The 12,573-nt window shown below is 40.8% G+C and overlaps 1 protein-coding gene across 1 annotated transcript in view; it reads left to right on the top strand.

The window, feature by feature from the left end:
• Positions 1–12,573, top strand: part of LOC132852464 (neuronal PAS domain-containing protein 3) — a 220,285-nt gene that overhangs the window by 173,676 nt on the left and 34,036 nt on the right. Inside the window, exon 6 of the mRNA XM_060879687.1 lies at positions 11,726–11,903. Coding sequence (XP_060735670.1) covers positions 11,726–11,903 — 178 coding nt within the window. The remainder of the gene's footprint in view (positions 1–11,725; positions 11,904–12,573) is intronic.

The following is a 12,573-nucleotide window of genomic DNA, read 5'->3' as shown; positions in this document are numbered from 1 at the left end:
GACAGTTAGTGTGTTCGGCGGTAGAGATTGAAATAGCCTGGTAAGAGGTAGAGAGTGAGACAGAATGTTTGGAGTTAGAGAGTGAGACAGTGAGTCTGATTGGAGGTAGAGTGTGAGACAGTGAGTTTGGTTGGAGGTAAAGTGAGACAGTACATGTGGTTGGAGGTAGAGTGAGCCAGTATGTGTGGTTGAGGTAGAGTGAGACAGTGAGTGTGGTTGAAGGTAGAGTGTGAGACAGTGAGTGTGGTTGGAGGTAAAGTGAGACAGTACATGTGGTTGGAGGTAGAGTGAGACAGTGAGTGTGGTTGGAGGTAGAGTGAGACAGTACGTGTGGTTGGAGGTAGAGTGAGACCGTGAGCGTGGTTGGAGGTAGAGTGAGACAGTACGTGTGGTTGGAGGTAGAGAGTAAGACAATGAGTGTGGTTGAGGTAGAGAGTGAGACAGTGAGTGTGGTTGGAGGTAGAGTAAGACAGTACGTGTGGTTGGAGGTAGAGTGAGACAGTGAGTGTGGTTGGAGGTAGAGAGTAAGACAGTGAGTGTGGTTGGAGGTAGAGTAAGACAGTACGTGTGGTTGGAGGTAGAGTGAGACAGTGAGTGTGGTTGGAGGTAGAGAGTAAGACAATGAGTGTGGTTGAGGTAGAGAGTGAGACAGTGAGTGTGGTTGGAGGTAGAGTAAGACAGTACGTGTGGTTGGAGGTAGAGTGAGACAGTACGTGTGGTTGGAGGTAGAGTGAGACAGTGAGTATGGTTGAGGTAGAGAATGAGACAGAATGGTCTCACACGTGTCAGGCATGTCTGGAGACAGACAGTGTGATGCAGTCAAACAAAAACAATGATATTACCCACAGCCTCACTTTCACTAAACAAACCCAGAAGGTGTTCCTCATATTAACCTTCAGCTGTTCTGGCTAAGCTCAGGGGACATACTGTATAGCGTGTGCTTTATGCTAAACTGAGTGTCTCACTGACCAGTGTGAACTGCAGATCTCTCTGCTCTCAGCTGGACTGCACAGTGAAGCGTGGAGTTCCACTTTATGATGCTGTCTGATGTGACATTAGTGCAGTGTTGGTGTACATGATGGTCATAATGTTGTCGCAGCTGTGACGTTTTTCTGACTTCCCCGCTGCTCTCAGGCTGCTGCTGTCTTTTACTGTTGGAGCATCACCTGGCTGTGTGACTAGCTTTAGATAAGAACATCTGCCTGGCAAATAATTCATTAAGTGAATGAATAAATGAATATGTTTACTGGTATCTGTATACAAACACCACAATACAGTAACTACTCCTCTGTCACTATTTCTATCCTAATGTCCAGTCAGACTCTGGTATTTTACCTCTACGTGAATTCATTGATTCTAACATTAATGTAATCTTTAACATGCTGTCAGAAAACATATGCAAGATTGCAAAGTACACAAAATATTTTCACATTGTTCTGGTGATTTTTTTAAAAAGAACATTTGTCAAAACTAGATGGAAGCAGAAAGAAACTTTTTTTTTTAGTTTTGTCATTTCGGCTGTTTTCCAAAATTCTTCCGTGGCATCGTGTGACAGCTTTTCCCAAACTGCCAGACAAATTTCTGGACAGCGTTATTATTACACCTAAAATCCTGCACTAAGTGCTTCTGGCCTTGTGCTATGACTTCCTGCATCACAGAGCCTCACGCTGGCAAAGCTTCCCATTCCATCCTGACATACTGCTGTGAAAACACTGATAAACAGTTCTCTGGAAATGTCTGAAATGTGCTTTAGGCCTCAGCTTGTGTTGGAGTATGTATACAGACTGCAAGACACCGCGAGAGATGACATGTTCCCTGTGCTCTGTTATGTTAGCTAACAAAACATTTTATTCAGTACTTGTCAAGTTTTTTTTACAATCTTTTCTGTTTGTAATACCATTAGCTTGGTTTTGTAGATCAGTGTTCTCAAAGTGGGATTTATTCTGATAACCCACATTTATCAAAGGTATTATATTTGATAGCTTTTAGCTTTTTCCACTGCTTTTCTTTAACAGAATGGGTCAGTAACTCAAAACTTGGACCTAATTCAGTTTTATTTGTATAATGCATTTAACAATAGACATGTCACAAAGTTGAAATCTGAACATAGATGTGGATTTTGATCCCTAATAAACAAGTCAGAGGTGTGAAAGAAAACCCAGGCTCAGAAGGGAACCTTTTCTCTTCTGGGGGACGTAAAATAGTGGGATTATAAATCCTCAGTCTTCTACAGCGCTATGATATAAATTAAAAAGTGAGTAAAAGTACTAAGTGCATTGAAGGACATTCAGTTTGAGCACCATAGTCCCCTTGCTTACAGCAACCTGTTCTTGGGTAAAGTGGAAAGTTTAGAATATATAGATCGAAAAGTGTGATTTTTGTACAAATGGAAATTAACTTAATATTTTAAGATTTGTTCCAATGGGGTTAATTTATTGATTGCATGGTGTGAGTACAAGGAGTGATATTCTATATGTCTGAGGTCCTTATACACCGGGAATGTACATTTTTCTACATTTTCTCAGTGAATGTTTTGGAGAAATGTACTTCTCAGTGCTCCAATAAAGACTACAGTATATATAGACAAATTCATTTAAAATAAAAACATCAAAATCCATCTAAATACTTAGCTCTGTCTGAAGCAGTGGTTCTTATGCACATTGCACATCGTAGTCCATCATGATCTGCCTGCTCTTGTGTCGCTCGTAGAGGCACGTAAATGCAAAGAAGGATTCTGTAGTGGGACAAATATACGCCAAGATATGTATCTATGTGTGTGTTTGCGACTGTATGCGTGTCCATATGTGCACTCTTCCCTCCTGTTCAATAATTCATCAATTCAGCGCTGCAGGGAACAGACAAAGATTTATGGCCTGTGATTGTGCAATGTCTGGATTTATCAGCACCATAGAGAGAAAATTGACCACAACTACAAAAGGACCGTTTCTGCGTGTATTTGATCAGCATGAAAACTCATCAGAACGGGCCAAGGGAAGGATACAGGGGAATGAAAGGGAAGAAGGAAGAAAGAGAGACAGCTCAGGAAGAGGAGGGTGTGTAGGTTTCATTAAGGGATCATGGCGGCCTCCTGGTGTTTCCCATCTTCATCCTCTGATCCACAGGACCCTCTCTGCCTCGGCCTCTCCAATTAATATGGAACCCTTACAAGAAAATGAGAGTTTATTGATTTAGTTTAAGGCATGCATGTTTCTAACGGGGAAAGCTATTCAGATGCGGGGAGGATAGATAAGTGATCCCCAAATAAGGGGACAAAGAATGATGTATGAGAGAGAGAAAGTGTGTGTGTGTGTTAGTGTGTGTGTGTGTGTGAGTGTGCTTGTGTGAGAGAGGGAGAGAGAGAGAGAGAGAGAGAACACATTGACTCAGAGATGTTTAATCTCTGTTCCATAGAACTCTAATAGAGGCCGTTTGGCTGCATTTTATTTTGTTGGTAATTTAATTTGGACTGGGCTATTGTGGGGAGGGGATATGGAGAAAGGACTCTCACAATGGTTGCACTCTTTAGGAGGAAAAAGAGAAAGGCTGAAATCCTAGATTACCCCCTCCACCCATGACACTTCCCGCTCATGGAGAGGCACTGGGATGTGACCACGGAGACAGACGGGTTATTGCCTGGACAGATTTCTCCCTGAGTTGATTTTCATTTTCTTGATTTTCAAAGTGGCCAGTGATCTGTAACAGGCCCTTCAGCGGGCAGAGGGAGGGGGCAGGAGCACGGTGGACAGAGGTTAGCCCACTCTCACAATGGAAAATATAACATGGACCAGCCCCTCGCTCTCTTTCTGTCTCTCTCTCAGTGACCATATCTACAGTTATCCTTCCCAAGTTCCAGTTTTCATATTGTCCATCTGTCTAATGTATTTGTTCATTTCTTATGAAATATTTATTTATCTATAACAATTATATAAGCCAAGAAGGTTATGAGGACACTCCATTTCGGCTGGTTAAGTTTACACCCCTCCCTCGCACCCCAACATACCCTTCATATATGTTTCAACGTAGTTACTATATAATTCACTGAATATTTCTATCCCTGTATTTAACACATTGTGACTGATTAAAACTTAACAATAATTTTAGGACCATTATTTTTGCAAAGCTCTTGATGCTATATGTATATTATCAAATATTTGATCGTGAAGCAGCTCAGAAGTGTCAGAAGTGCTATCTTTGTTCTGTGGATTAAGCAGCTAGTGTGCCGAGTTCACCGGTTGTTCTATCCTTTGTGGGTTGCCTTTTGGTCTTTGCTGTCACAAGTTCTGAAGGTTGAAGAGAAAAGCGGTGTCAGGAAGCTGATTGCTAGCACAGAATTTCTAAGACAATCTGAATCTCATATTCAGCTACTTTGCCACAGTGGATTAAGATGATCTAAGAAGGCTTTGTGGGGCTCGATAAAAATCAGGCGCGCTGGAGTAAGGAGCACCGGGAGAAATTTTTTCCCTTTTTGTCCTTCAAAGTTAATTGTTAAAGTTATTCCCCCCCCTCACTGTTGCATGTGCTGTGCCAGGAAAACGACATGTTGTGCATGAATTTAATCACCATCTGAGAGATTTTCTGTAAATCCTCCAGCTTCAGATATGATCATTTGGACAATAAAAATTAGACATGCCAAAATGGCAACAGGACATTTGTCTTCTACTATACATTTCTAAATGATTGACTGCTACAGTGAGTGATGGTGTGTCTATAATGACCACTATGCATTGCCTTGATGCCTTCTATTTCTCCTGAAGTGAAAGGCTTTAGTTGAGCAGTGAAGATTAAGGCCGTGCGGAGAAGTGGCACAATGCGGTATTAAAAGGACAGAGAGAGAGAGAGAGAGAGAGAGAGTGAAGCAAAGTGCTCCTCCAGTAAATCTCGCCTGTCTGTCTGTCACTGCCCAGTTAAAGGTTACTGTAATCTGAGCCTTGTAACACTCGAGTGGGCTGGAGAATGCTCTCACCAGTTAATAGTGCAGCTGTGATAGATATAGCCTCAGCCAGGCAATAGAGTAGCTAAGAGGAGAAGAGAGAACGGCTTAGCTCACCCCCTCTTCTGGAGATGCCAGAGAAGCAGAGAGCTGTCACACATACACACTGTGCAGCTTGGCTGTTTGAATTGTGAAATTAGAAGCCTTCGCCGACAAATATTACTCCTCAGCCCTGGGCTTGGCAGCCTCTTTGCCATCCATCACTTTCATGCCATAAAGTCCGCCCGCTGCCTCATGGAAACTTTCCAGAAGCTTTTTAGACTTTTTTTTTGTTCCTGAAAGCATTCGGTTATTAGACAAATGAAGTAAGGCTTTGCCGACTTCATTCTTATTCTTGGCAGTGTGCTTTTTATCATAAGGCAGATAGTCATTAATTTACAGAATCAACGGCGGGAACATCTTTTGTGATCTCATATTAATTTTTTTCCCCCGAATCCACCCCTCGGCAAAAATTACTCACATCGTTAAAAAATATTTAATTAGGCTGCAGTTTATCCACGGCTCGCAGGGGAGAAGGGATTTGCATGAAGCAGGTCACATGGCGCAGCGGTGAGGGAGATTGGATATGAGTGAGGTTCAGGGGGTCACCGCCTCTGCCAAGGACTCCCATTTGCCAAGGTCAGCCAGGTAGCAAGGTTTTCCCCCGGGTCCCCACTCAAAGACGACAGCTCCAATTGGCCTTTAATTAGGGCCTTCCTTTAAGCCTCTGCCTGCTGTTGGTTTTATAAAGCTACTCCATACTTTAACTTATAGCTGCTGTTTTCTGTTACAGCACAGCCACACAAAGTCATTTTCATTACAAAGTCATTGTTAGAGTTGTTCAGGTCTCCAAAAAGGAGACACATAAAAATATATTATACTTTATATATTTGTACAGGTTTTTGTTCTTGCTTTTTGAGCAATTCTAGGTGTTAACACATGGGTTAAAAGAAAACAAGATTCTACTAAGTTAGAATATACAGTATATATAGAGTAGATATAACACAAAATAAAGTGAATTTAAATAAATACAGGACATTATGAATTATTATGAAGTATTATTGTAAATGTACATAATATCACTCAACAGCTTGAACTACGTATATAGATTTTATGGTTATTCTTTACACTCTATAAACATTTTTACTGCAATAGAGATTTTTTTGTATACTGTCAGGCAGTGTTACATTACTATTTGTTTGTTTTTTCTGAACCACTAGGGCAACCCTGATAAACTCATACTTTTTTATATTATTGCCTGACTGACAGCTAGTTACATTTTGAACACTTCTTACATCTTGCTGTTTTTGCTCAAAATCTTTCCTCAAATATTTTTACATATATTGGTGTATTGTATATACAAAAAAATAGCTATATATACAAATAATTACATATACACTGCAAAAAATGACAGCAGGTACAGTGATACCTCGAGATACGAGTGCTTTGAAATCCGAATTTTTTGAGATACGAGCTGTGATTCGACCATATTTTTGGCTTGAGATACGAGCAAATTTTTGAGCTACGAGCATCCGAACCACCGCCGCCGCCAAAACAAAGATCCCCAACAACCACGTGTGCTCTGTTTCCCCCGCCTCAGCTTCCAGCGTCTCACTCGGTTAAAGCCGCCTTTCCACTGCACACGACAAATGACGGCCGATAAAATGGAAGTCATTCATTTCCTATGAAGTGTCGCAAAGGGGCTGCGTGAGGTGCCGACCATCTGCGGATCTGTAATTTTCGGATCCGTTTTAAGCTAACTTGTGCGACTACACCGCATCTGATATGCCGACCCAACAGGTTTTTATTAAAACGACCGGCAGACGTTAGTGAGGAAAGAGTGACAAAAAAGGCAAAAACAAGTGAAAAGCGATGAAGAAAATTAAGCAAAATTAATGTAAAGAAAACAGAAATTGTAGCAATTAAGTTCAGTTAAGGGAAATCAAGCATCGCATTAGTTCTGGCAGGCCACGTTGTCAAGCGTGCATCAGCTGTTAATCAGCTGTCCACGACGCGCACCAATCCGGTTACGACATCCATATTACCCGACCATTTAAATTCTCATTCATAGAGCCGCTCTAGCGCTTCGCTGCTGCTGCAATTTAAACTCCCTCCTCCAACCCCGACTCCACCATGCCGGAACCTGTGTTCGTTGTACCAGTTTACGTCATAAATCTCCACATATTTTTCTCTCTCTCCCTCTCTCTCACTAATTATTTAATTATTTATTTATCCATTTATTATTTTCCTTTCCTATTTTTAACTCTATGCAGGATTAATGGTTCTGTTATACGGGGGGTCTATTCTATTTTCTAGTTGCTGCTCTCCCCGCTCTAAATGAAGTTTAGTTAAGTTCCATTTAAGTGTAAAGTAGCATTAAGAGTGTACAGTAGCGAGTAAGTGAACAGAAGTGAAAGTGTAATTCCTCCTAACTCCTCCGCCTGTTTACTCCTCCCTCAACCTCCGTGCGCATCTTCCGTAAAGTAAAACCAGTTTATTTTTTTAACATTCTCTTTTATTACTGTACGTTTTTATACAATATTTGTCATTTATAAATACAGGTACTGTACTGTGCACTGTGTACTGGAGTGGAATTTTGCGAGCTGGAACGGATTAATGGGATTTCAATTCATTTAAATGTGGAAAATTGCTTTGAGATACAAGCAATCTGAGATACGAGCAAGGTCACGGAACGAATTAAACTCGTATCTCGAGGTATCACTGTATCTTGATCTTGTCCAATTTATCTCCCATTTCTTATTATAAGATTACAATAAACAATAAAGGTTTCTAAACTTATTTCGAGACATATTTGTCTATTTTTTAAGCTTTAAGTTTTCTTGTTTGTTTTACAGATAGGAAATTCTTGTTTGCTTCTTTCTAGGAAATTAAGGTTTAAAATAAAAATAATCTACCAATAGAACAAGTTTAAGGAAATCAAATGTGTCTATAAAAAGCTTTAATAATTTGGTTTATTATCATCTTATAAATAAGATGTGGTAGATCATTTTGGCTAGCTTTAAGATTTCCTTTATTGTCATGTTTTACAGTGTATTGCTAAAAAAAAAAAATAACAAACACAAAATTAAAAAACCAACATATTGTGCCTCTAAAGTGTGAAACTAATCCATGGCCTTTTTATTTCTTCTCAGTTCATACTGCCACACAGTCTGTTACAGGTGTTGCATGTTTACTACAGGGATGGCTGGTGGCTTTCAGTTATTATATTAGCTTTGTCTTTGCTAGCTGATGTGATGCGTGATGTAGTTTCTATAGGTGATATAGGCTTCAATTAGAACAACAGATCACATCAGCTATGTACAGGCCCAATCTGGATCATCAGTCTCTAAAGCTTGTTCTGTGGAAGAGGTTCATTTCCGTGCACAGCTCATGAACATGCTAGTGACACCAAAACTAATACGTGATAGGAGTACTGATACAAAACACAATGAGTAATCATGATCATTATCAGAAAATTAAAATCATTATATAGTGGCTGAATAATTAACGATGTTGGAAAGATGTACCATTATCCATAAGATAACTCCCACACAGAGCTGAATGCCGTGAGGAATATACATCATGATTAAACAGCATGAACATGACTTTTGTTTTTTAAAAAGGCTTTCTAAAAAAATAGATTTACTCCTAGTTGTTGGTGAAACAAGCGGATACGGCACCAATCCGTAGAATAAATTCTGCCGACACTCGAGTTTCCGGCTACTGTGCATTTTGTTTCTTTATTTGCAGGCATCTCATCTCACACTGAGGCTCTTTATTGTGTGTTTGCACGTTTGGCCCAGGCCAAATGTTGAAGAACTCCAGGCAGGTTAAGTGGCTGGGAGCAGGAGGTGAGCATGTGTGAGGTTGATGCCAGAGAGTAATTGTGTCATAATGAGGAGGATGAGGGCTGGCACGCTCCCATGGCTCTTCAGCAGGGTTCAGTGACACTTAACAAAGCAGCCTGAGGCTCAGAGGGCAGGAGAGAGAGCGGCCGGTGACACAGAAACGATGCCACTAGTGTTTTATACAGCAAGTCTGTGTGTGTGTGTGTGTGTGTGTGTGTGTGTGTGTGTGTGTGTGTGTTGGCTTATTATACTCATTAAGCAAAGAAATATGGAGAGAGGAAGAATGTAGAACTGTTGAGAAAAAAGACAGTCGATCATGTGATGAAAGTTGACAGTGAGGCTTATAGCTTTGATGGAGCAGAACAGTTAATAGCTGACATTTTTTGAAACCCTGCTAATTAAAGCTTTTTCTTTTTTTTTAAGCAGCACATAAAGTCCATTCCTCGTTCTCTCTCTCTCTCAATCTCTCGCTGCATGTTTAGAAAATCGTGTGTTTTCATTAATCTGTGCCAGTCAGTCTTAATAAGCCAGAGGAAGAGAGATGAGGTTGTGGTTTATATCGAGTGTCCTTCTACAGAATAAATGTGTTGCTGAGGGCACTGCCCATGCACCCTCTCTGCCGAGCGCAGCCTCATCTACTATGCAGAAGCTCACGCAGTAATCCAAGTGTCCTTTCCGCAATCACAGAGTATAATCTGCTGCTCTCTTGTAACGAATAACACCAGTACTTTACCACATCCGCCCGGTGCACAATGCATATTAGAGCCGGTATTATTGTTAGCCCTCCCCATCTCCTCATCGCTGAGAATAACACTGCACAAGTGCTTTGTGGAAACACTTGTGTTGAAAAGTAGGCTCATTGTAATACAGTTAGAACAGTCGACAGGGCCGTGTTCATGAATTATAATAGACACAAAAGGTTTGTCTGCGGGAGACCTGGGAGAGAGAGATAGCTTTGGCATTTCATCTCCATTCGGAAATAGATTTTTTAAAGCACTCAGCGTAATGTATTCAGTGCACTGTTGCTGGCGTACCGACATACTGTCATCTCTCTTATTATTCAAGCTTAATCCAATTGCTCATTTGAATCGCTATCATTCCTCCCATCTTCATAATCCATGGTGCTGTTTGTCTCTTGAGGTTAAATACAGTTGTAAAATACCTCTCTCCTTTTTTTGAAAGGGCGTTTTGTTCAAAACGAACTCCAAGCATGTAGAAGACAAATGGGACTCCTTTTGTCACCACGTCACATCTGTGGTGCCTTCAGCCTGTCGTTCACAGAATGTCCAAAGATTTTTGCAGCAAATGCACCTACTGCTTTGTGCTCAAGAAAGCACTTATTAAATTGTGAGGAGCAGAAAGAGATCGAGGCTGCGGCGGAGAGACTGTGTCTGTGAATTTTTCAGTAGTGTTGCACCTTTAAGACACTGTATCAGGGAATAGAAGGCATGTAGGTTAGTTTGAGATGTGTTCAGTCTCCTGTCTATAAAAGTAAAAAGAGCCAATCTGCACTTATACGGTGGGGGGGTGGGGGGGGGGGTTGGGTTGGGTTGTTGAATCACACACAACTGTGGGATTTGGAAATGAAAGTATAATATGGCAAAATTTGTTCAATCAGGAGTGTTGACAGTGTGTGTGTGTGCGTGTGTTGGGTGGGTGGCTTGTGCAGCTAAATTTCAAGCACTCACATTAAGGAGGGTTTAGTCTGTGTGTGTGTGTGTGTGTGTGTGTGTGTGTGTTGGGGTGTGTGTGTTGGGGTGGGTTGTACAGCTGAATTCTAAGCACTAATATTTAGAAAGAAAATGTTTCATGTCTGTGTGTGTGTGTGGGTGGGTGGGTGTGTGGGTGTGTATGTGTGTGTGCGCTTACCCAAACATTTCAAGCTCACCTACTACATTAGGGTCAGCAAGATGGTCCTGACAATGTAAAGTGTTTTTTTTTTTGTTATTTTATAAAAGCTATGTGCTTTAATTCTCAACACTGGAGCTAAAAAAGTATTTATTTTGTGAAATCTGAGGTCAAGATTAGAGTTAGATTATTTATTACACATAAGCAATTCTTATTGCATATAGCTGGTAACATATACACAATACATAGTATATGTTAGATACAGTGTGTAATCCTGTGTCCTGAAATGTCACAGACGCATTTGTGTGTGTGTGTGTGTGTGTGTGTGTGTGTGTGTGTGTGTGTGTGTGTGTGTGTGTGTGTTGAGTTAAAAGTCCTCCACCTTTCTGTTCCTAAATGTTTAATGTGGCACACATCCTCTCTGTATGGTTTTTACTGTGTCAGCGAAACAGTGTGGCTTGTATATATTTCTGCACTATATTAATGTGTTGTACACTGTAGTGTTGTATTTGTTTTTCCCATATGTTCCTCTCTATTCTGTATTATTACCTATTACACATCCAGGATCCAGGTTGCAACTCATTCTGTCATCATGTCTTCTGTGTAGGAATTGTTTCAGCTTGCAACTGTAGATTTCTAAAATCTGCTCTGAGGAACTGCACATTAAAAGGATTATTTGCATGTAATCCTGACGTCCCCGCAGGCTGACACAGTTACATGCAACAATGCAACACCAGGGACATTAAGGACCCACATGAGCCATGCATGGCAGTGCTACATCTGTGTTCTTGCTGGGGTTTTTTGTTTGTTGTTTTCCTCGTCCTCCCTAAAGTAAACTCCCTCCTTCCTATTATCTGTAAACTTGTGTAGTGTTTAGGGACCACAGTAACTTAGTGCTTCTAGAGAGACAGTAGGGGAAAGTCTGTCTTGAAAATATGAGGAATAAAGAGTCATTACAAATTTCAGTTAGCTTGTTTTCGCTAATTTGGTTGCAACAAATGAACATTTTTTAATAATTAATGCTTTAAATCTGTGTGTGTGTGTGTGTGTATGTGTGCAGGTGGAGTTGACAGGGAGCAGTGTGTTCGACTACGTGCACCCGGGTGATCAGGTGGAGATGGCCGAGCAGTTGGGGATGAAAATTCCTCCAGGCCGAAGTCTGCTGTCTCAGGGAGCCGGGGCTGAGGACGGAGCGAGCTCAGCATCCTCATCCTCACACTCTGAGACGCCTGAACCAGGTATGACGAAAGTGCTTCCTGAAACATCCTGCTCAGTTAGTCATTAGTTAGTTCATATTAGCAGCAGAAAGTATACAAATGTATGAATATAACATTTAGCTGGCTGATGAAAATGATAGCATTTGGGTTTAAGGACTATGTTAAGGACTTTTAAATGTTCTTGGTTTTTTTTTTCACAAGATTAGCTTATTTTAAGCACATGGATAGCATTAGCAGTAAATATTATGGGCTCAACAGTAAATTGTTTGTCCTTCACGTGTCTTGAAGGAAGCCCACATTAAACATTACACTATTAGTAACTGTTGCATGATAGGGTAAAGCTTGCTAGTGGAATAAAATCAGCTAAAGGTTAAAGCAACCAAGCAAATAAATATGCTTATGATATGACAAAGAAATCCTTTTAGAAATCCTGTCAGGCTCATGGTATCTAGTTAGCAGCATTATCAGTGATGATTATAAACATTTAGTAGTATGATTCCTTAGACATCCTGTCAGATTAGCTCATGTTAGCTAGCTAGGCTGGCCTACGTCTTCCTCTTTTGGAAGTGACTCCTCAGTGACTTCCTCAGTGACTCAAACATCATTTCTGTCAGGCACATTTGACTTAAGGAGCTAAAACTTGAGAACCTATCAGTGAATGTGTTCCGGTTTCAAGGTCTGGTGGTAACAG

This window comes from Tachysurus vachellii, chromosome 10, assembly GCF_030014155.1.
Source record: "Tachysurus vachellii isolate PV-2020 chromosome 10, HZAU_Pvac_v1, whole genome shotgun sequence".
NCBI lineage: Eukaryota > Metazoa > Chordata > Actinopteri > Siluriformes > Bagridae > Tachysurus > Tachysurus vachellii.
This window is presented reverse-complemented; position numbering and strand designations above follow the sequence as displayed.